Below are 24,941 nucleotides of genomic sequence, written 5' to 3' on the forward strand. Positions count from 1 at the left end.
GGAGCCATGCAGGGTTTTCCATCTTCAAAGTGTTTTACAGGCAGTAATTTATTAATCTGCAAATTTCATTTGGCCGTAAGTAACAGCTTTGCTCTCTGCTAAGCATGGGAGAGAGATACAGTGCAGATCTGCACTCAGGAGGGGTGATGCGGGCAGCAGCTCTGACCTCTGGACCCAGACCTCAGCTTCTGGCTCAGTGCAGTCAGAACTTCACCAGAAGCACTGGTGATATCCAGCACTTTGCAGCAGACTTCAGAGAAGACAAAACCAGTGCCTGAGAGTCTCTGGTATGGTGGAGTGAAACACACTCATAATTTATCAAATAACAGTAAACCTCAAAATAAACCTCCCAGGACAGAGGCTCCTGGCTGTCTTACAGCCCCTGCCTGTCATGCTGGGGTGTCACTCTGGGCAGAAGCTGGCTCCAGTCCCAGGCTCATCCTATTACACTGATAGCCCCCAGGAAACTGTCCCAGGAGTTTCCTGTGTCTACACGATGCTTTCTCCCTCCAAAGGGCTGTCTGTGCACATCAGTTACCTGCTCACATTAGGTGAATCCTTTAGATAGTCATAACGGGGCTGCTCCTTTTCTGCTAGCAGCAATATTCTCCCGCTTTTCTAATTCCCCAAGACAATTCCCCTTGCACTGTGAAAGCTGAAGCTTTTGAAGAATGAGAGAGTATGTCGGTTAACAGGGAGAGAGCAATGGAACAAGGGATGCAAATACAGCTACATCTTATGAAGAAGCTGGTATGTAACATAGGACAGCTTTGTTTGAAACAAGAAGATATTATTCCTGACTGTTGTATTTTTTGTACAACTGGCTTTTCATCTCTTTTAAGCTAGTGTATATTTAAACAACTTCAGTGGTGCCAAAGAAGTAACTGTAATACTAAAACTGGGTAAGGATGGCTTAGATGAGGCAAGGAAACCAGACAACCCTGAGTACCATTGCAAACAATGACCCGAAGGTCACAGGAAGAAGTTCAGACCCAGGCACTGCAGATTATGTATCCTCTCAAATCCAGGACAGATTTGCCCACACCTACAGCATGAGCAAGTAGCAGACTCAGGCACAAAATCAGACTCAGACTCCAGGTCTTTTATTCTGTACTACTCAAATCACATTTTTTCCCTCTTCCAGCTTGTGGCTCCTTTTCAGCAAATTATTTTGTTTCAGCATCAGCCTCCATACACAGCAGAAACAGTGGAGCCCAAAGAACAGATGTTTGGAGTCACAGTGCTGGTGGCAAAATCTGGGAGAGAAGAAAAGTTTGCAGATTTGTCTCTTGTAGGGTGAAGTACAATTCTGAAGCACTCTGACACAGTGCCAGGGAAATTGTCAGCCATGCTGGCTGAACTGGATGGAAAGGCCATCTGCATTACAGCCAGAGCAGTGGGAGTGTTTTATAGCTGAAATGTAGTTATTGCTGGCTCCTTACCCCCTCTGTATGCTCTGAACTCAGCAGACACAGTACCCCCAGCTTGGGCAGTCCCCAGCGCGCAGGTCCCAACAATTCAGCACTGTATGGCTGCTACAGCAAAGCACAGGAAAAGAGTCAGCCAAAATGACAAATTCCTTCCAAGTTACACAACTTAAACGTTCCAGGAGCCAGGTTCCCCCCTGAGAGTGACCATCTCCATGGCTTCACTTGGTGTTTGCAGACCACTGGGACAGCTGCAGACTCTGCACAGACCTCTGCATTCACTCCAGATAACCTCTGCTCCCCTTCTCCAAGCAGAAAAAGCGAGCCCAAATGCCGCAACGTTCTCAGAGCATGCCCAGTTTCCCACACTGCTCTGTATTTATGACTTTGTAAGGGTGAAATGAGCTCCAGTTGCCTTTTGGTGCCAGTCCTAGGAACACCCACGGTGTAACAGAGGGCTGCACAGACGGCTACCCCTCCATCCAAGAACAAACAGCCATCCAAGCCTCTCATGAATAACAAAAGACTTTTTGAAAGCCCAAAGTGGTTTATGATGTCCATGGAACAAAAAGAGAGCTCTGAACTGAAGACTGGGCCTGTAACCCATGGACCTGCAGCAAATTGAACACATGCACTACAGTGGATTTGCAGAAAACAAAATCTATTTTAACTGATCATGTGTCCCATGCATCACTCTTTGACAAATGTTCCTGCAGCACTCAACGAGGGCTCTAACCATCCCCCACAGAAAACCTCAACTAAAGGAAGAATATTTAAAAAGCACTAAATACCTCACAGAAATGCACAGAGGGCTCTATCAAATCAGTTGGCACGAGCCTGTGTGGCCCAAAGGTCAGGGTGCTCATTTCAGACAAGCCCATCTTTTAGAGTTGCTCTAATACTTCCTGAGCAATCCTGATTCAATTGCACCTACCTCCCATCTCTGAGCAGCCTCAAGATGACTGCACGTGGAGACTCATAATGCTGCCTCAGCAGGAGGATATTGCGTTGGTGGAGAGCAGAACAACTCCAGAAGCACAGGCAAAGTGGGGATTTTCCCAGCCAGCAGTCGCAATTTGCATCGCTGGGTTCCTCCCTCCCCAGGCACTCCTACCTAGGCCCTACCAGAGGATACTTGGGCCATATTTTCTTTTCTCCTTTGTTTTTTCTCCATCGCTCACCACTTCTATCAGGTCTCCATTAGCCAGGATGGGACACTCCCTACTGAAGGCCCCAGCCTATTATGAATGCCTGCAGCTCTTGTGCAAACAAAGCAGAAAAGCCTCCCAAGCTTCATCCTCTGTGCTGAACCCTGCACTGAGATGAACCTTGCTGAGATGCATGTGGTGAATCTGGTCCCAGCAATTCAGTGTGGCCCAAGAGATAATGATACAAGACCTGCTCAGGGTCTTGTCTGCCAGCACTGCAGAGGGGCAAGGGCTCATGGGAGGACTTTTCAATCCTTTGCATTGCCCTTATTTCTGAACATTCCCCCCTATAAGACAGTGACTGTTCTTTCCTCCCTCCATTCGCCTCCCACAAATTATGCTGTCTCCCTTCCACCCCCAAATAGGAAGTCCAGAGCTGAGACACACACAATCTGCCTCTTCACCAGAGCTGGGCTGAATGTGTGCCAGAGGAGCCGTGAGCATGACAACATATTTCCTGTCAGGAAAGTGACTCAGTGAGATGAGTATGAGAGCTCCTCTTACTCAAGAAGTTCCCCTCTCCCCTTTCGTGTCTGAGGCATGAGTCAGAATCTGAGAGCCGGAATTTCAACCCCCTCCAGATCCTGCCAGGAACAGCTGAGTTCAGATTCAAGTTCAGACCCTGCATGTAATTCAGAGACAAACCAGCACCACGTGTCAAACTCTGGTTTCACCCCATGCAGAAGGGAAATAATAATACTGACCAAGAAGGCAGCTTGAATTTGCAAAGCACTTTAAGGCTGGGATGGTGCTTATTGCTGTTTGCTACAGCATCCGTTTGCACCATGCTCGTGTCCTCTATGCATAAGCGTTATACAACACCCTCACAGAACTAACATCATGTTCAAGCCTTTTGCTGAAGTATTTCATACACAACTGCTTCATTCAGGAATAATGTCAAGGACTACAGCTGTTTTTCTTCCAGCTTTAGATCAGCTCTTCCCACAATGAGCAGGCAGACCCACCACGTGCCACATCCTTACCTGAGCCACTGCCAAGGGTGACCACGGACAGCCAGAGCATAACCAGCAGAGCACCAACCATCTTCATCCTGCTGAGACAAAGAACACACAGAGCTTCTGGTTATTTTACAATGTTTCATCACTGCAGACAATTTTTTAACTCTGACAATATACATTTACTCCTCTGCCCACCCAATGATCCTTTCATGTTCTTTTTTTATTTCATTAATATTCCTTAAGAAAAGCATGTGTATGGCAGCACTGTCTTGCCTGCAGGCTGCTCTGTGAGCTCTTCTAGCCTGAGAGGCAATGGCTCAGAAGACAACAGCTGAGCTCACTGCCTTAAGCCACTGGAATAGGTTATGTCCATGAGCACAAGGATTAAAGTAGATGCTTGTAGGCTAGAAATTCCAAGCTTTGAATCCCAAAACACTGAGGCTGTGCCAGCAGCACACATGCTGATTTCCAAGAGCAAGTGCAGCAAGCACTGGACTGGTGAGCTGCATCTGAAGCAGGTTTGCACTAGACATGTCTGACAGCCAGGCTGGTGCAAGGGCTGCATGCTGGTGACCTGTGAAGAGGCCAGAGTCCTGACTGCTTCACCACATTCCTACAGGCAGAAAAAGGCTCCAGCTTTTTCCAGTCAAACCCTCTTTGGAACATTTTCTCCTGTGGGGCAACCACGTGCTGGGTTTGAACACTTTTTGGAAGTATTCTGAACAAAGGTTTACACTTTCAAAGCAGCACTGATAGGCAGAAAACTATCCCAGACTTCTCTGTTCCTGCTACAGGGCACAATTTCCTGTAATTTGAGATAAATGTACACAGCCAGAGTTTCACTTGCTGCCCACTACCACTACCTGGCATTCGGCTCTCAGAGTTGTTCTCTCACTAGAATGACACATCCCTGTGTTTCTAGGTTTTCCAGGATGCAACTTATAAGCTGGTAGTCACAAAAGCTGACATTTACTGAGATGCTCTCATTAATGGAGTGAAGGTTGCATTTGATATACCTGGGTGCTGTCAGATGACAAAGGGAAAAGAGATGGTTAAAAGGCTGAAGTTCATCAAAGCACCACAGCTCCACCAGGTAGGTGCAGTAATGAGCATGGTGATACTGTCAGGAGCTCACTCATGAGATGACAGGAAATCTGCTCCATCAGGGTGGGCTAAAAGGGTGGGGAGAGAAGCCACAGAACTCTTAAACATGCATAAAACCATCTATAATATATGCGTTACACAGACAGGCTTTGAGCACAAGCAGAGAGCACCTAAGATTGCACAGATTGCAGAGACGAACAAGAATGGGATGTATGAATTGTACTACTCAAAATCCAGTAGTGGATATTGAATCCTTCCTTTTCAATGCTGGCATCTGAAAAGCCTTTGTACAATGCTTTGTCTCTGCTGGGCTCATCTCTAAGAGACAAAGAAAACCCAGAGCAAGCCTGCTCTTCCCTGCACAGTCCATGTAGCAAGGGCTGCAGACTGCTTCAGAAGCCATAATGCCTTCAGAAATGGACAAGAAGTTGAGGAGAAGTTGAGTTTTCTTCCTTGGGGTCTAGAGGAGAGGACAGGTCCCCTGCTTCCTCATCCAAACATAAATGCCAGCTGATAATTAGCCCTTTCTCTACTGCCACCCAAAACCAGCTCCCAAGTCCACTTAGGAAGACTTCATAGAAAGGAAACAAAATCAAGCACTCTGCATTCTGGAAGTGTTTAAGAAAGATAAAACCTCTTTAGGGCCAACATGTTGCACTTCTGGGGGGAAGTTAGGAACTTTGGGAATTCAGGGGCCAGAAGAGAGGGGGGGGTGTAAATAGTGGGGGGATCATTCTTATAATGAAGATCCCTACTGGCTTCCTCTCCATTTTGTCATTAGATAAATGCACATGTCCTAACTCACCCTTATTTTCCAGTGATCCTGTGCTGCATTTTGCACAAATCAGAATTAATTAGCTCCTGAAACAAGCAGGAACAACTACTGATTTTGGAAGAGTTTCTCTCATGTAGAGCAAGGCCATTTACATGGCCTGAGGCCAAAATAAACTACTGTTTCACCCAGTGATACATCAACCCTTCAGCAAGCTAATATTTACATCCATTAACTATACTCATAGGAACATGTTCCTTTCAACTGTCTCAAAAAGCCACCAGGCCTCTGTTCCCACCAGCAAGGTATCTAAGTTTTCCATGCTCTGCCTGCTAGTAGGAAAATTCTGATTTTATAGCTGGGTAGTGCAAGAAAGCAAGAAGCCCTGCACAGTGTTATTTACTTCTGGTTCATTCCAGGTTCTCCAGAGATCTTATCAGCAGAGACAGATGGACACAGAGCCTGTCAGATTACAGCAATTTCTCCATTACTGGAATTGGGCTCAGTTGACCACAGCCCTGGCTGCACTCACACTGTACAAAATAGAAGGGGCCGTGGAAGGCATCTGCACAGAGTCAAGGGCTGCTCCAGGGTTGTCACCATAACCTGCCAGCATTTGTCAACTGAGTTGAAGAAAGACTCACCTCCTTTGATAAAGAAATTGAGAGCTGGAACGCAATGAGAAAGGAAACTGTAGGGCAGGATGGCTTCTGCAGTCCAGCTCCTTTCCTGTAGCATATAATTATTTTTAAAAAAAATTTTAAAATGCCACAGGATCTGATGGTTCGTGCTACTAACACTGCACGGGAATCAATTCTTGTGTGCTGGTGCTGCTAGCACTGGGTTGCTTTGCTTTAAATGGTCCCAAATCTGTGATATCCCCCAAAGAGAAATGTCTTCCCACAGCAGTTCTGGGGTCACACAACATCATCAGTTCTCCCTGGGACAGATACTGTGATTCTGCCAGTAACACCAGGAAAAGAGCATTTCATTGCACCCATTCAGTCACGGAGAGAGCGGGTGGGTTTTGCAATAATGGAAGAACCTGATGCCACAGGACTAGAGCCCAGCATGTCTTGCCAGGAATCAAAGAGTTTCCTCAGGCTTTTCCAGCAAACTGCTGCTTAGTTTCATGACATCAGAAAGCATGTTGCCATTTTGCCTTTATACCTTGCAGTTCCAGTGGTCTCTGATCAACCTCTTCCACAAGCTAGCACTGAAACACCAGCATCTCTGCCTGCAACCAAAGGAGCCAGGTCAGAGAGGGGAGACCCCAGGCTGCAGCAGAGGGCTTCACCCAACTGCGTCCACCCAAAAAGGTCAGAGACCTCACCTCTAGTACACAAGCAAATAAAGTCAAAAGCAAAGACTAAATAAAATCAGGAATCAAATCAGTGAGAAGAGAACATCATATCAGAAATTACACCAAAACTAGAAAGCAGGCAATCGAAGCAGCCAGAAGGTTGGAGAGGTCTGATACATCCTCAGGGCTCCAGGAACTTCTCATGAGACTGATACACTCTGAGGTGTTCTTAATGTCTCCATAAATTAACATTTTAATAATTATAATTCATAGAGCACTTGGGGAACACAATCCATCACTGCTGTTGCTAGAAGTTTATTTTTTTTCCAAGAGCTTACTTGAATTGTTAATTTTGTTTCAAATCACAAATTGCTTCCTTTTCCTTTCTGGGCATTTTATTCTTGAAACTTTCACCTTCTGTCTACTGGGGAGCAAAGCAAGATGGGAAGAGCAGAGTCATGGAAGTGTCTCCTCTTCTTAAAAGCAGAGGTGGTGGAAAAGTTTGGTTCTTCCTTCAATACTAGCCAGAAGTGGCCTTTAATGTCAGGGGAAAAAAAAATGAAAACAAAACAAAAAAAACCAAAAAAACCCCAAAAAACATAGCCCACTTAAAATACCATTCAAGACCCACCCTTCCTAGCCAGAGCTAGGAAAGGAATTGTTCACTGCTGCCTTTAGCAGCATGGGCCCTGCAAAGCCTACGCTCTAAATTATTTAAAAAAACCAGGATTGATGTCCAATAGTTAATGAAGACTGTTGCACTCAATGTGGCTACCATACACCTATTCTCAAAGACAATGTACCAACCCTACAGAATAATGCTGCACTTTCCAAGAAAATGCCTTTGTCCCTCCTAAACACAGGCACCTAGGGAGAGCTGACAGGTATTTTGCTTTTCACCAAGAAGTCACACTACCACACACAGAACAAAAACACACTTCAGAACCTTGCTACTAATTGCTCTGGCTGCAAAGGCATTTAAAATAAAGCAGTTTCAAAAAGGAAAAACAATAACACTGTCCAGAGCAGGTTTTACATATTTTCCCTCTGTTAATTCTGTCCTAAGACCCTCCCAGTCAAAAAAATATTTAAGAGCACAGGGCTGCCCCCAGGACAAGGGATGAAGACACAGAAAGGCCAGCAAAAACCAGAGTGAGATCCTTAGGAAATACTTTGCTTCTATACTATGTGGACTTGGGGCTGAGGGCTGGTAGGCTGCAGAGCAGACCTGAAGCTCAGGAGAGAGGCACAGCTCCTCTGCTCCTACATCACTGCAGGCCAGGAGCCCTGGGTCCCTGCAGCATCACACAGCAGCACTGGGTAAGACTGCTTGGTCCGTTTGCTGGGTTTTCTTCTGGGGAAAATAGACGTACAGTCCAAGTACATTCAAAGAATCCAAAAGACAGACAAAGAGCAGCCTGCAAAAGCAGCAGCAGCAAAGTAATCACAAAAACACTAATGGAAAGTGGGAGAAGGTCCTTCAGCCCTCCAGGAAACACTTTTGCTTTTCAGTCTGTGCAGGAGTAAGTCAGACAAAGGGTGGAATTACTGTAGCATAAATCATCTTGGAACCACTTAGCCAGGGTCTGCACAGCATCTCTCTGACTCTGCCTCTCCTTCGGAGGAGATTTGGGCACTGCACTGCACAGTCCTTTGCTACAGCACCAGCCCCCATTCATGTCCCTGCCCAAAGCAGAACCACCCCTGCAGCAAGCTGGTCCCACACGGACTGTCGTCCTGAGCCACCTAACAGCACCCTGACATCTCTGGAGATGCAGGCAGAAAGACAGGCAATGGGTTTCAGAAGTCCAGACTTTTTTCCCCATGAGGAATTAGCATTTTCATTAGAATTTTCCTTCCCAGACAGCTTCCAGGAACAGAACAGGGAGGAAACCAGCAGCAATGTGATGACAAACACTACAATCAGCTCCACACACCTTCCCTGCACTCCTGCACACTACACCACATTCATCCCTTCAAACATGGGCATGCTGACCAACAAAGGGCTCCCAACACAACCCTCAAAATCCTTCCCATCCCTCCTAGGGGCAGGCAGCCCAATTTGTCTTGGCAGCAGCTCCCTAACAGCCAGGCACATTTCAGCAAGAAGCAGCCAGGGCTGAAACCTGGCTTGCAGTCAGGGATACTGCAGAAGCTGGAAGTGTGACCCCATCAGTGCATTCAAAGGTGACACATCCAAAGCAGGAACCTGTGAGGGTGATGTTGAAGTTGCACTTTTCCCTGGGGTACATTCATTCATCAGACTGTCACTGCCCTGACAACAGAACAGGCTGAAAGGATTTGGTTCCAGGATGTTTCTATTATTAAAGCAATTTATATCATCAGAACCAAAGGAAACATTTAGATTTGAGCAGTCTGAACCTTTACCAGATAGAATCACAGGTAATATTAAACACTCATTTTTGCAGAGGGAAAAACAATACAAGGGGTGAGTGTCAGGGAGATGGAGCTAGGCTTTTCTCTATGGTGACCAGTGATAGGACAAGGGGTAATGGGTGTAAGTTGGAGCATAGGAGGTTCAAGTTGAATATCAGAAAGAATTTTTTTACTGTAAGGGTGACAGAGCCCTGGAACAGGCTGCCCAGGGGGGTTGTGGAGTCTCCTTCACTGGAGACATTCAAAACCCGCCTGGACACGTTCCTAAGCGATGTACTCTAGGTGGCCCTGCTCTGGCAGGGGGGGTTGGACTAGATGATCTTTTGAGGTCCCTTCCAACCCCTAGGATTCTATGATTCTATGATGATTCTATGATAACGGGAGTCAGATGAAAAGCTGCCCTGGTGAGAGGATTTCCACATCACTAGCACAAAGCATCTTCTGTCTTCCTTGGCCAAAGCTGGCCACCATCACACAGGATCTGGAAGCACAGGCTGCTGGCACTGGGGAGCTATGGTGCTCACACACAGCTTTACACTCAGGTCTACCAAGTACCCAGAAGGGGGATGGGGTGTGAGGCTGCAGCAAGAAAACCTGAGAATCATCTTTGTCAGTGGCTCAGCCAGCTCTCTGCCAGCTGAGGACATATCATCAGGCATCTAAGGCAGCTCCATTTGCCCATCACCCACCACTGCCTCTCCCTGGACTCCTACACTGCAGCCTGCTGGCTTTTTACTGATTACTTTTTACTAAATCCCCAGCATTGGGATGAACAGACCCTGCAGTGTGTCACTCCAGAAGTCACCCAAGGTGGCAGTCCCAAACTATTTCTCCTACAACACAGCAGATAAACCTGCAGGAGCAAGGCCGACCTTCAAAAACATCAAGAGCTCCCATGGGCAGAGCAAACAGCAGCTCCACCTCAAGCTCAGAGGCTCAGGGACAAGCAGGGAGGTGTTCATTAACAGCGAGTAATTTCTGGGAGCTACCTTGGTAGCACAAGATTTGCTTCTGCAGGTGCCAATGTTTGGGACACAGAAGCAACTGCCAGGCAGGGATTTTGTGATTCACTGTTGACATTCAGATACCACCTCCTGGCTTCCCTCTGGCTCAACAGACTTAACACTATTAATCAGAATTCAGAGGAAGAAGTTGTTTTTCCCCCTCCAAAGAGAAAAGGAAAAATGTACTATCTAGGCATATGAGAGAGATGGGAGGAGCTTGAAAATTATATCTGAAGAAAGTCAGTATCCCCTCCTTTTCAATTCTCCTGGGATCCTCTGAGGGCTCACCAAAGCAGAAATGCCACACATCTTGCACGCTGCTCTGCTGGAGCTCAGGGTGCTGCTGATTAAACTCTGGTAGCTGTTTAGCAAGCAGAGCACACTGCATTTCATACATTTGAAACAAACTGGTTCAATAATCTGTCACCTCCTCAAAATATATGCACACCTGGACAAGACAAATAAACAGCTGGGACTGTCACCTAGAGATCTGTGGAGTGGGCTGAAGAGGGGCAGGCTGAGCCACTGCTATGAAATCAAACAGCATGGATTACTGATGCATGCACACTGGCCACTGAGAAGTTCAAACACAGATCTACAAGAGCACTTCTGTGCACAAGCAAAAGGTACCCAGCCAAGATAGTCTATTTTTTAAGTCTGAATAGCCAGGGAATGAAAAGCTTCCAACAGAGCTTCAAAGAGAGCTGAGGCTTTCCATGCAGGCAGACACAATGCTTCTATTTTGGACAGCGATGTTATAGTGAAAGGAGAGCTCCAAGAAATACCCACGTTATCTTCCACCAGAATATAAAATGGAAAACGGAGGGAAGGAGGGAAGGAGGGAAGGAGGGAAGGAGGGAAGGAGGGAAGGAGGGAAGGAGGGAAGGAGGGAAGGAGGGAAGGAGGGAAGGAGGGAAGGAGGGAAGGAGGGAAGGAGGGAAGGAGGGAAGGAGGGAAGGAGGGAAGGAGGGAAGGAGGGAAGGAGGGAAGGAGGGAAGGAGGGAAGGAGGGAAGGAGGGAAGGAGGGAAGGAGGGAAGGAGGGAAGGAGGGAAGGAGGGAAGGAGGGAAGGAGGGAAGGAGGGAAGGAATCCACAACCAAGATGGCTCAAAGAACTGAGGAAACAGAAGGAATCCAGAATGAGATTCCTTTCTCACTGGAAGAGTCCCACCCAGCTCTCAGGGAGCACCTGGAGACATCTGAAAACAAGCATTTAATTTATACATTTTGCCTCCTGACCTTTTTAATGTCTTTTAGATGTAAGCAACTCCTCTGCCTGTCCTAGGGGATTATGCCACAATCCCTGTGGACATGGCAGCACATTCATATTGTGCAACAGATTGCACAGCAACAACCCCAAGCTAACACAGCCCCAAGTCTCAAATCCAGAGAATACAACACAGACTCAAGCAGGTTTATCAGCTGGGCTTACTGCCCTTTGCAGGACTGACCTGGGTTATTTGAACCCCAAAGCAGCTTTCCCAGAAGAGGTGTCTCCTCATGAGCCCAGTCTGGCACAGCCAGTTCTCTGCAGCTCTTCATCCCCACTAGCACAACAGGAGCTCCACTGAGCACTCGCTGCAATGGGCTCTCAGACTCAAAAAATTCTCCAGGAGTTTCTTAAGTTCAAACGCTTGCTGCCAGCTACATACCTGCTCTTTCACTTCATCTCCTCCCCTCAGAGCCCTCAGTGCTTGCAGACTGGAATCCCAGGATGGCTGCTCTGTACTCAGCCAACTTCTTCCCCTTCTTGTTCTCCCCTCACCTCCCTAAGAGGGACACAGCAGGCAAAGTGCCTCCAAGCACCCCCATGTTCCAGAGCACCACATCACTGTGTTTCACTCCCCTTTCCAAGCATCTCTTTCACTGCGCAGCTGCCACAAAATCCCCATGCACAATGCAACATCTCCAGCACTGCCAGCAGGTTCACCATGCTGCTGCCAGCAGTGAAGACCTGATCTCTAATTCTCCCTGCAGTGTAAGAGAAGGATTTTATCAAGTGACTCCAGGTATCCTGGGAAGAGCAACTTATTCAAGGGTAAAAGCAAGTCAGCTGAGTTTTTCTGAGTTTGGGCCACACAGTGTTTCCACACCTGATGTATTAATCATGTTAATATAACCTCATTTAGCCTTACAAGAAAAAGCAAACAAAAATAAGACTTGGAGATGCTTCACTCCCTCTCCTCCAGCTCAGACAGGCCGCTCTGTAAATGTGCTGTACACATCAATACACAGCAGAATTTAAAGCAAGAGAAAAAGAAGCAGCAAAGGCACCAAAAGCCCAAGAGCTACCAGCCTCCCCCACTTACAAGCAGTTCTCCAGAGCTCCTTACAGCCCTCCCATGGGCCTCCATGTTCCCATCCCACCCACCTGGTCATCCTGGTGACTATCACAGAAGCTTTCTTATGCTTGTCTGTCCCTTCCTAGTCAGGACAGCTGCACTCTGTAAAGGGGACTACAAAACCCTGGGTACAGAGAGGAACAAAGGAGGAAAAGAAGACACTGAGCAAGACAACCCTTCCTATGTCACGTGTATCACATTTGCTCCCCATGTCTCTAACATTTCCTTCTGCAAATACTAGGTTGCACCATCACAGGGAACTTGATCAGGCTCTGCCTGCACTAACTCCATCCCTGCAGCTCTAAATTCAACCAGCAGCACCCAGAATTTCAAAGTCCAGAAGCCTCCTGTGAGAAGGTCTGCTCTGTGACCCACAGCACCTACAAAGTGAGAAGGCTGAGAGGGAGGTGTAGGCAGCAGCATGCTGTGGTAGTCATCAATAACAATTATTTGGGGAGAATATGATTGATCTCACTAGGGCAATGAATTAATCTCTCCAGCTGAATGACAAACAAAAGGCAATATATGCACTGCTGACATTTGCAAAGGCTACAAGGAGCAGTGACAGGAGGAAATACCTCTGTGTGTTAAAACCTTGCTGCAAAAGGGCCGAAAATCTCAAGTCTCCAAAATTTTCACTCCTCAGCCCTTTCAACATCAGGAAGGAGATGCCTTCATATTGTCACATCAACACTGACCCTAGCCCTGGGTCTACAGTCAATGCACATTTTCCATTGAGAGGAAGCAATCACTGAGTGTCTTTGAAAAGTTTAATTGGGTTTCCCCCTCTTGGTCTTTGACACTTCTTGTCAACAAAAACAGTCAACTGCACCTGGCAGACAAGGAGGAGGGGAGAAGCTTAGAAAGGAGTAACCTTTGTCTTCCTAGTAGTCACAGCCCAAGGCTACTCAGCAAGGCTGAAATACTAAAATGCATCTCCCTTGTGCACTTGTGCAGGGAAGAGGAGAACACACTAACTCCTAGAAAAACATTTCCACCTCTGTAGCCTCAAGTCAGGGATATCTGCGGGTGTGCAGCCTCCCGCAGATCCAGAACTGAACAGTCTCCTTAAAGTCCACACAGCAAGACAAAAGAGAACAAGGAAGGTAAAGAAAGGTAAACACACCGAGGCTGTGTCTGTTTGCATTTGCAGGAGAATGGATGAAGGGGAACGACAACCCGGTCCATTGGGATGCCACTACATCCCAGTTTTGCCATGTCCTTCAGTCACCCCAACACACCAGCCCTGTCTGGCTCAACTGAAGCCACCACAATTTGCTACAGCAACACAGGTTGGGTTCCAGCAGCACATCTGTGCCCTTTCAAAGGTGCCCTACAAGCCCCTCACAGCCTGCCAGCCTCATCACCCAGGGCAGCAACACACATCCCTTCCTCCATTGTCCCTCCTTGTAAACAGCAGCTGGGAGGTGTCTGTGCTTGAAGGGAAGGCAGCTATTTCAAAACAAAAAACATATCCACTTATTTGTGTTACAGTGAATTTGTATGGCTCTTACTGTCAGAATAAGGGTTTTCTGCAGATCTCAGAGATCTGAATCAACAGATTGCTGGTTATGTAGGTAGGGCCTTGTGAGATTTGGTTTTTGCAACAGGGCTAACCTCGGAGAAAAAAACAAAACAAAACAAAAAAGAAAACGAGAAATTTTAGCTGCTGCCAGTGTGATTTACTATGCAAAAAGCAAATTTACAATGCTCCTGTAAGTGTCTAAGGTTGAAGATTTTAAACCCATCCCATACGTTAGGGTAGCAGCACGAATTTCTGGTTCATCTACACAAAACCTAGAGAGGCATCAATCAGCAGTTGTAGTGCAGGAAAACTGTAGTGCCTGCTTGACAGTCAGGCACCAGAGAGCTTATAAACAGCTGTCCCATGAACCAAGCACATTAGTAGGGTCTTCTGAAATCTTTGCCTGTTTCCGCAGCCACATTTGTAGCAGCCTCTCCCCACCTCAGACCACAGCTGTGCATCTCAATGGCTCTAAAGCATTTAGAGATGGTGAGATCAAAGACAACAACAAATGAGTGCAAAAGCACAGATTAATTCCCCAAGCTCAGCAGTCACTGGAGCTGATTGGGCTAAATGAACCACATACCCACCACACAAAACTCGGGTTCTGAGCCTGTATTAAATATTAACTACTTCAGAAGTAGTTCCCTTGGAACAAGTCTTTTTGGGGCTGAGGCGGGGTTCATGGAGCCCCAGCAGACAGGAGCAATGTACTGTTATGAAAAATAGATTATTTTCCAGAATAAAGGTCTCAAACCTGTTCCTATAGAATCTGGTAGTAGGATTTCAACTTATTTTAGTAGGAAAGTTACAAGAGTTGTTCAGGTTTTTAGCAACCAGCGCATAAAGAACAAGGCCAAACATAATTCAAAAAGCTATTTACATTTCTGTTTGTTTTTTAAATGATTAAAAATCCAGTTTAAATATTGCTAAGAAAACTTTAAATTGAGCAAGATAAGTTTTGGCTTGCTTCCTAGTCAAAGGCAAGCCCCAAAATGTGACTGCAAATCTAACAGATGGGAGTTATTTTTCACTCTTTAAAAATTTCATTCCTTTGCTGTGAGATTAACTGTAATTAGCTTTTTATTTACAACTAGGACAAAAGTTAAAAGGATAAAGGCATGCAGCCACACAGCTATAACCACAAACCACAGGCAGAAAAAGGAAAAAAAAAAAAAAAAAAAAAAAAGCAAAAATTCCCTCTGAGAAGAAAACGTCATGTCTTTCTTGCCAAGCAGTATAATTGTTATAAATATATAGTTAAACAGCACCCTGCCAGCACTAAGGATAAACATTTAGGTCACAGTTTTTCAAGCTTTCACACACAAGTTGATCGAATATGTAAGAATCATCCTCTAAACCTCTTAAAATATCACATCCCTGTAAGTGGACAGCATCAGGTCTGAAAGAGTCAAGTTATTCCAACACACTTTTATTTCAGTCATGCAAGGGATTAAGCAAAACTGTCAGGAAAATAAAAAACCACCACAAAACACAGCAGATTTTCTAGTGCAAGAGGCAGAAGGGTATTAAAGCTTTTTTTTTTTTTTTTTTTCTTAATTCCTCTTCTAATTGTGATAACACCTTGGTTTAATAAAGCTGACGACTTCATAAGCTTTTTTGTGAATTAACAATTCATGTTGTATGCTTCTGAATCAACCGGATACTCTCCCATGCTAGCTAAGAGATCCCAATACCCATGATGGATGTGGGATGAGAGCACATGACCATCCAGTTCTTCCAGGCATGGTAATATCCTTCTGTGGACTCCTAGAGAGAGAGCCAAGAAGAGCTGGTAGCTCTTCATGACCCCGCTCAGGGTAGGACTGCCAAGGTAATGGCTCTCTGGGACCCCCCTGGTGTTCACAGAAGGATCTACCTACCACTCCTCAATTCAGCCCAGGATTCACAGCAATCTCCTGTAATCTGCCCCAAACAGAGCTTTTAAATTAATTGTCCTTAAGACTCTCTACACATCAATATAACTTTTTTTCATATAAATATGGAGTCAGCATATAACAAAAGAGAGGAGTAGAAGGAACAAAAAAAAGGAAAGCAAAAAGGTCCAAACCTAACAGCAGGGACTTCGACTTCACTTACTGCAAAAGTTACACTGCTGTAATTCTCAATTTACTCACATGAGAAAGTGAAGCTCTTGCTCTCTCTCATTCTCTTTCCCAAACACTCTCAGACACTTCTATCTTTAGCCATTTATCCTTGCTGTGATTTTCTTAAAATTGTAATTGGATAATCATCCAGATTCAGGGAAATTTGTGTCAGAGGAATTCCTGGGGATATGGCCCCCATTTGATGAAACTGAGAGTTGCTAAATTAGCAATGAGCTGACTGAAGATACAATTCTTCACTTGTAGCAGAAATCCTGTTTTACCGGGAACTTTTAAGGAGCATTGTAACCATATATACACTTCTACATTCATAATTCTATATTTTATTCTCTCTCAAGGAAGACTCTGAATTTACGAACATAATGACCCGTGCAGGAATCTCATTGGAAGCTGAGGTCAAATGTAGCAAATGAGCAGGCGAAGAAAGGAATTCCCCAAAATGTAGGCACTGCTTGAACTAATTTCCCCAAATCTGCTTCTGTTTTGCACTCTCTGAGCATACATGTGGTTCAGTCACATGCAAAAGCCCTACACCTAACACTGCAGCTGAGAAACCCAAGATTAGCCTTCTGCTTTGCAAAAACATTGGGGTGGGGGGAGGAAAATCCTAAAATACCTCCCAGAAGAAGCAGCTATTTTGCTCCAGTTTAGCAGTGACCAAGTCTCAGCCATAGCTTTGGCTGATAGCAGAGGAGAACAAAGCAATTACAAACCACGGGGGAAAGAAACCCACTTGCATACAGGCCACTGAGCTACACCCAGGCTGCAGGGAGAGGTGTGAGAGAGGGGGTCAGCTCAAGCATGGCAAACACGACAGCCAGCTTTGCCCTCCTTCTGCATCTGGCCCACCACATGCAGCCAGAGGAGCACCAGCTCTCAGCTCTTGGCTCTGCTTATGGGGACAATGAAACCCATGAGCTGTACCAAGAGAAAGGCAGGGGAAGGAGGAGGAGAGCAGGCAACGTCTGAACTGTAAGCTCCACGGTAGAAAGCATTTCAGTTCTCAGATAACATGGTGCTGTTCACAGATTTCAGCTCATATAGGCTTTTCCATATAGCTATTTTTATTCCCAAAGCATTCCCTGTTGCTGTATGATGAAAAGAAAGACCGGACAGCATGGATGCTCAAGGATATGGGAATGCATTCACATGTTGGTTATGATCTTCCTAACTGTCTACCTTGCTCATGCAACCTGTGCTCTGAAGAACAAGCTTGGGCATCTTCTCTCCCCCATGGACAGCTGCAAGGGTTATCTCACGGCAAGTTTATGGAAGTCAGATCCTAGCTGAAATGGGAGGACATTTGACCACAGTGGGAGACGCAGGACAGATGGGGAAAGGCGTGTGAATCATGCCTGTCAAAATAACCAACACAGCAAACCAAACATAATAAGTGAGAATAAGGAATAAAAGGACACACTGTGGCCTTCTTATTCTGGAGGAGGAAAATGCTTTTTCCCTGCTGCTGGTATCTGGAACACACCAGTTTTAAAGCACTACAGCTGGGCACTACAGCCTCCTTCCTATATGCATATTTCAGAGCACAAAATTATAGCACAGGGGCAAGAAGACTGCATACCACCACATTTCCCAGGCACCCTCCAATATCCCATCACACTGCTCTACCAGTCCTCTTAAGTCTCTCTTACCTATGTGTTCCTGACAGGCACTTTAGGGAGAGTGCTACCTGACTCAAGATACAAGCCTGCTCATGCCCAGACCCACACAGTACTCACCCCTGTTGCACCCCAGCTAATGCTCAGTTGCAGGGTACCTGGCACAGAGCCCCAGAGATCTGGAATGGGGTGAGGAAAGTCCAGAAGTGTTCAGACACAAGCTTTCCTCCACCAGCTCTGGAGGGACCAGGCATGGACAAACTCCAGCAAGTACAGCTCTTCCTATATAACACAGGTGCTGAATTCAAACTATACCCAGACACATGGAGTGAAAGTCACCAGGCTACCTGCATGTAGACCTGGCCTCTGCCTTGCACAGAGGCACTGTGTTAGAAACCCAGCCTCTCAACCCACAGGTCTCTGCTTCACCTCTATGCAGCATCTTCCCACCTTTCAATGCCCCGCATGCTTCCACCACCCCAAGTCCTCACAGCCTTACCCTCCACATTCTACATTATTCTGCATCCTTAACTGTTCCTACAGAGAAGGTTCCCAATGACAGGAACAACATGGCATGCACTTCAAGACCTTAATCCTCTCTGCCTGCACTTCCCTGCTCACTGCACCCAAATAGGCAATGGGGGCAGAAGGCAAGACCCTTCCCAGGGCTGAGCCCTCTCACCAGAAAGCCCATGGCCTGGAGTGATGCTCTCCATGCAAACAAAAGGCATTTCCTGCAAGGAACACAAGAGACCAAGTAAATTTTCCAGACCTGCCAAAAGCAACCTGTTATAAATGGCCCTCTAAGTTATGAGATATGGACTCTCTACAGTACAGCTAATAAATAATACCCTACAATCCTTTTGTGTATAGAAGTGAAAGTTCAGTGACAGTTCTGCATACCTAAGAGGGGACATAGTTCATAATGGAGTGTCAGGAAAATACTATTTAAATATATATATATTTCTATATATATTTGTTATGAAATTAAAAAGATAAGGAGTATGCTGCAGTATCCCAAATTCAGAAGTAAAAAACCTTTTCTAGGATAACAAAGATAAATGCACGGAACAAAAGCCATCATGTATAAGAAAGAAAAAAAAAAAATCTGAGCATTATGAACAGCTATTCACAAAGCTGAGCTTAGAATGGAAAGAGAGAGCAGGCATATGAGTGTATTTATAAACCAGTTCATGGTAACATCCTGAGGCCCTGAGATCAGGATCCCGTTGTGCCGAGCATGTACAGACACACTCCAAGGAACAAGCACTGCTGCTGTACCCAAGGGAAGAGACACTGGCACAGACAAGGGCCACCTGAAGCACTAGAGCCCTGACGGTATATTTTTTCCCCTCCACCTTTTCAGGAAAGCAACCCAGTTTCCACCTAAATGCTCCCCACAAAATGCTCCGCAGAAAGGGGGCAGCTGTTCCCAACAAACACACAGCAAAAGGCATCCTGCTGCCAGCATCTGACTGCTTCGTGGCTGTTCCCTTGGATGTGTCTCTTCCACTTTATTTTCCTGCTGCGGCTAAAGCCTGACCCCTTCCATTCCAAAGATCCCTTTGACAGCAGAAGAGAACCAGTACCCGAGACTCACGCATTTGCAATGCGGATAAAAATTAAAGTTGCATCCGCTAATGCATATAGCGCTCTAGCGAGGAATATCCAAATACCCTGGCCCAAAGGAGGGAATTCCAGCCACACCACATCCCGGGCTCGGGAGGCACTGACAGCTCGGCTGAAAAGCCGGCCGAGACACGGACCCACGGTCCCGCACCTCGGCCCAGTGCTGCCCGCACACCGCCCGCCTCCTTCCCGAGGGGCGGCGCGGGGGGGGTCCCGCAGCAGCGCAGCCGCCCCCGCCCGCCCCTCGGCCACGTTCGCTCTCACCGTGCAGAGGCGGCTCGGTCTGGGGGACGCCGGGCTCTGCTGCTGCTGCCGCGGCTCCTCGGGCTCTCCCGAGCCTCTTTCCTTCTTTCTTATCCCGCCGGCCGAGGAGCGGGGGCTGCTGCCGGCTGCGCGCCGCCGCCGCCGCCTCCCTCCGCGCACCGCCGGTGCTGGAAGCCGCCTCCTCCCTCAGAAACTTTCCCTCCCAGTGCTGAGGGGAAGTTCACGGCCGGAGTCCGCCGGACACCCCGTGCCCCCGCCCTGCCCCGCCGCCCACGCCTACAGAAACACGCGTGTATCCCACCCCCGCGCACCGGGGCTCACCTGAAGACGCTCCCTTCCTACTCCTCTTCTTCCTTCTCTTCTTCGTCCCCGCCTCGGGCCCGCCCCCGGCTGCCCCTGTCGGGGCGCCCCCGGCTACGGAGCAGCCCCGAGCCCCGCGTGGGGGCTTGGGGGGGGGGGGGGGTGAGGCGCCTTTGTGAGACGGCAGCCCCCGCGACGCCCCTCGGGCAGTTGGCAGGGTCCTACGGGAAGGGGGCGGGTGAGGCGGCCGTGTGTGGGCCACGGCTCCCTCTCCTGGCCTCCGCTGTCCTGCCGGCTCCAAGGGACAGGCAGGCAGCTGCCTAAAATCAGCTCCCCAACCCCGGGCTGCCAAGGGACACCTGGAGCGTTTGGAGCTCAGCCCCGTTGTCTGCTTCGGTAGAGAGGAATGGCCAGCGCAGCCCCAACTCTGCTGCGGCCTTAAAGCAGCTGCAGCTCCTTTTGCTCCCCACAGGTCGCTTGCTGCCTCTCAGGAAAAGCAAAGTTTCCCCTTACCCCTCTGAGGTGTGCTGGGGGGTAAGGGCTCCCTGGCCAGAACCGTGGCACTGCACAGACCACCTCACCCCAAAGAAGGGGGCTCAGTGGAATGTGGTTGTAACCAGAGGTGCTGGGGCACTGCTCTGTCACTAACGGGCTCTGCCGACAGGTACTTCATCTTCAGGGGCTACCCAGCACACCTGGCACACTTCTGTGCATCAGCAACACTAACACCTTCTGCTGTATGGCTCCAGATGAGACTCATTTTGGTGATGAATCAGGAGTGGGCACCTGAAATGGACTCCAAGGGAAATAATAGTAAGGATGAAGTGCAGAAGAAGAATCTGTAGAAATTTGGGCCCCTACTTTTCCTGCAGAACGCATCCAGTGTTAATCAGCGCAGCACCTAGTGCAGGACCACCCTTTCCCCAGGCACCGAAGAAAGCTCTCCTTTCAGGCTGGCCGAGCTCTTCCATCCTAGCAGTAAGTGACCTGGCCTTATCCTTGCTTTTGTCACCTCCTGGCAGCCTGACAGCAAAGTGGAATGTCTGAACACAAAGCCTTTTGTGCTAGAGAAACGCCTATCAGTTCAAAGTGCTGCAGCAGTTTTTAGCACGGGTAGATACAACACTGCATCCGCATGGGACTGACTTCAGGACTTCAGTTGTTACTCCCAGGAGATGGCTCCAGGATATCTAGGAGGCCAAATTTCGCTCCACCCCATGAAGCTCCTCTGCAACAAACCCATGCTGGAGAGCAGGGCCAGTTGCACCTGGTGCCACCTCTCATGGCCACTACTAGCACTACGTCCCCATCTTCTCTGCAAGGCTGCTTGAGGTAACACTGCACACACACTTGCTGCTGTGAAGGGATGTCCTTCCCAGCCCACCTCAGCTCATCAAGGGCACACCTGAAGTTCTCCCACATCCCAAAAAATAGTGGCTGTGGCCTGGCTGTCCCACAGGGTGCGAAGGATCTGCAGTGAGAAGTCAGCACTGCTCCCACTGCTCCAGCAGGAATAGCTCTTCCTCCTGCACCTCTCTCCCTTTCCCTTCCCAGGGCTCTGGCACATCAAAATTAGGCACAAAGTTTCTTATGTCAGCAGCTTTCTTCTCCTGGTAGTGAATGCCCTTGAAAATCTGCCTACTACAGGCTTGTGCTTAGAGTCAGCTCTTCTCAAGCCATCTCTAACCCAAATCCATTCAAGTATTAAAGTAACTTGTTAAGGCAGAGCTCTCTGTAATTTACCCCACTCTTTGCACAGCTCCATCTGACCTGCACAGCTCCAGGATCCATGTTATCTTGTCTGGAGCTACTTTAGGTATTCATACACTTAGCTACATTACGGAATATAGGCAAAACTGGAATAGCAAGGCACATCTTATGAGCTGTATTTTCCAACATACTTAGAGAAATATGTGTTTAAAATCTTCTGTTGAAACTCGGCAGTCCACTTTTCTCATAGAAGATGAAATAACAAAAGGTTTGCATATTTTAGTCATGATATTTAATGCAGCTGTGGGAGTAGCTCAGCTGCTCCAGTGGTTGTTACAAGAATTAAATAATAATAATAATAATAATAATGATACTTTATTCTAAGTAATATCTGCCATCCATAGATACAGATCTGGGATAGAACATGTCATTATTCTTGTTTGGGAGGATCCAGGCACTGTTGCAATACTGGTCATGCAGGTTAACAGTCATTGACACATACACCCTGGGAAATCCTTTCTGTTCCAAAATCCTAGCCTGCCAGGGCAAATTAGGGTCTCTAGGCCAGTGTCATTAATTTTTTCTGATTTTGATGGAAAGCCAGAATTCAACTTCAGACTTCATTGAAAGGCTCCTGAATTAAAGGTTCAACACCAAATTTCTAAAGATTGTTTTAAGGCTACAGCTGATAGCAAAGCCTCAAAACACGCCTTCCTATTATATTTTCCTGTGATTGGTTTCAAACTCTTTTTGCTTATAGCTGGAAATAATCAGCAATTCCCTACTGTAAAATAAGGGCAATATTGCTCACTTGGGTTCAGTGCTGTCATAACGATTATTTTTGTATTGCTACTTTTTCTCCCATCCTCTCTCCATACTTGTGCATGCTATTTCTGTGCAGGTTAAAATGCTACAGAGTTACACCCTAGAGTGAATTATACTACAGTTTGACGAGCAATTCAGTAAATAGAAAACAGTTTTTAAGCCCAAAAAAAGCAGCACTGTACCACAATTTTTGCGCATGGAGCAAAGAGTAGCATTACTAAGTAAAACCACAGGGGGGACTTAAATAGCAGAGGAATGTGTTGGTGTTCAGCCAGGACACTGGAGTCGCTGGCATCACTAATGCTGTGAAAATATTCCACAGATCTCTAGTAACAAGTGGCCGAAGGCCTCAGTTTGCGGCTGCTCTCTTCCCACTGGGCAATTTAGAGCTAGAAGCACAGAAGGAGCCTGGATTCTACAGCCCAGTTCTCTGCAGCTTCAGGAACAAGGTTGTTTATGCTTTTTCATGAAAAGGACCATGCTCCAAATTAAAACAAGTTTGTGTTTTCTGGTTGTTACTTCTTCTAAAAATCTAGTAATCTTCTAAATATCTATCATGCCCCTGATGGTCTGGAAACTTTGTGTAATTTCCATCACCAGTTTATTCCCACATATTTTGACACCAGCACTGGTTCCTCTTTCAGTAGCTGTTAGGCTCAACGCTCCTTAATCAGGTATTTCTATGGATACGGTTCTTGCCACCTTTTCCATCTGAGCTACACAGGACTGGCTTTTCAATCTCCTTTCTTAAATGACTCTCAGTTCACCTCAGACCTCTTCCCTCCGTCTGCTCTGGTTTCAATTAATCTTGAAGTGCATATGGATAACCAAAAATAGTTATAGTATTAAATAAGTGGAGGTCTCACTGATGCTTCATACAATGACATTAAAGCCCTCATTTCTCACTGAAATACCTCACCTGGTAATCCCAAGATTGCATTTATCTTTCTGCAAATAAGCTGTAGTGGTGAGCTCATATTTCTCCTCCATTTCTGCTTGAGATGATAAATTCCCAGGCTGGGTCAGAAACTTGCTACTATTCTCTTGTCTGTTCCCAATTCTCTTGTATTTGTCCCAGCTCTCAGACTGAAAGCAGTTTTCCAATTTGCTTATTCTAAGCTAGTATTTCTGATACTGGGAGATCAAGGTAGTTTCATAACCTCTGAAAGACATGTTCCTGCTTGTTACTTTACTCACACCCACCTAACCCATTTTTCTTCCTAGTTCAGGAAACAAGCCCTAGACTACATATAATTATAGTCTGTGGAGTTATAAATGAGCGTGCCTTCTGTGTTTTACACCTACATTTTAACTGGCATTGAGAAGAGCATGCCTGATAACCTAAGATACAGGACACAGAAGAAAGTTGAGAATGACAGACATTTCTAACATAGCAGCACATGGACCTCCCATCTGCTTCTGTCAAGGAAGCTGAGGTTACCCACACATGGGTGTAAGGGTTGAATTCTGCTGAGACCATTTTCCAGCAAGGAACCTGTGCCTGGCTGTGCAGGCAGACATGGCTTTCAAGAGAGGTATGTGCTACCCAGTCACCAAAATGCATGAGGAGTTGCAATTGTAGCTGTGTCTGATGAGCTTGACTAACATAGATTGTGTATTCATTGCCATATTGACTATGTCCAAACTAGATCTCAAGCCACTTCAACTCTCTGGTAAGTCACAGCGAGGAAAGGTTAGAAGCACAGCTTCATTTTGAGTCCATCTACATTTTTTTCCTCAGGATGTAGCAAAAAGCTGTAGTCCATGTTCATGTGCTAAATATTGTTAGCATCTCTTCCTCTGTGTTACCGTGGTGGTAGGACTGCTAATGTAAATGGCTCTCAAATGGAAACTTGACCTTATATGACTTGCACCTAAGTCCATTCAAATTTCTGTCACAAATGTTTTGATACAGCCTAAGGCCAGAGATATTTTCCAGTCCTATGAATCTGTGTTTCATTCAAGCTAAAATTACCTCAAATCAGTGATGGAGGGGAATATCTTCTCATCCTGACAACGTCTTCAGTTTTTGGCAGGTATCTGACCCACAAGTACACACATGTGGGACACGGTTTGTGTTTAGGATGCCTGAACATCTATCTGCACAACACCTTCAAACATACTGAATTTGTGTAAATTGCCTGCCCATGGGGTATGCTGGGACACTCAAACTGGGCTGGCATTTCAGTTGGGCAAGACTCCCTCTCCAGCAGTTTGAAGAAAGCTTCCAGCTTGGGCATTCATTAGCTACAGCTTGCCTTGCTTGCTCATGAACGCCAGAGAGAAGCAGCAGTCAATCATCAGATTAATAAAAGTGGGTAGTCTGAATACAGCCTTGCTCATCTAGGCAACTCCCTGCTGCTGGGTATTTCTGCACAGAGTATTTTTGAGGTTTTTCAGATACATTGTTTCTCTGGCTGACGGTTTGCTG

General features: G+C 46.6%; 1 protein-coding gene across 19 annotated transcripts in view; it reads right to left on the reverse strand.

The window, feature by feature from the left end:
* Positions 1–20,145, reverse strand: part of IL1RAP (interleukin 1 receptor accessory protein) — a 51,735-nt gene extending 31,590 nt beyond the window's left edge. For 6 of the 19 annotated variants that reach the window (XR_011727487.1, XR_011727488.1, XM_071752308.1 and 3 more), the window contains exons 1-2: positions 12,545–12,620; positions 3,619–3,689 (exon numbers count right to left, since the gene is read on the reverse strand). Coding sequence is in view for 14 of the 19 variants with exons in the window: in XM_071752308.1 (XP_071608409.1) it covers positions 3,619–3,689; positions 12,545–12,552 (79 nt within the window). In the remaining 5 variants the exon portion in view is untranslated. Of the gene's footprint in view, positions 1–3,618; positions 3,690–12,544; positions 12,694–19,675; positions 19,957–19,996 lie in introns of those variants that run through there. The other 13 variants (XR_011727490.1, XR_011727489.1, XR_011727491.1 and 10 more) reach the window with 13 other exon arrangements.
* Positions 20,146–24,941: the final 4,796 nt, after the last annotated feature.

Source organism: Heliangelus exortis, chromosome 9 (assembly GCF_036169615.1).
Source record: "Heliangelus exortis chromosome 9, bHelExo1.hap1, whole genome shotgun sequence".
Lineage (NCBI taxonomy): Eukaryota > Metazoa > Chordata > Aves > Apodiformes > Trochilidae > Heliangelus > Heliangelus exortis.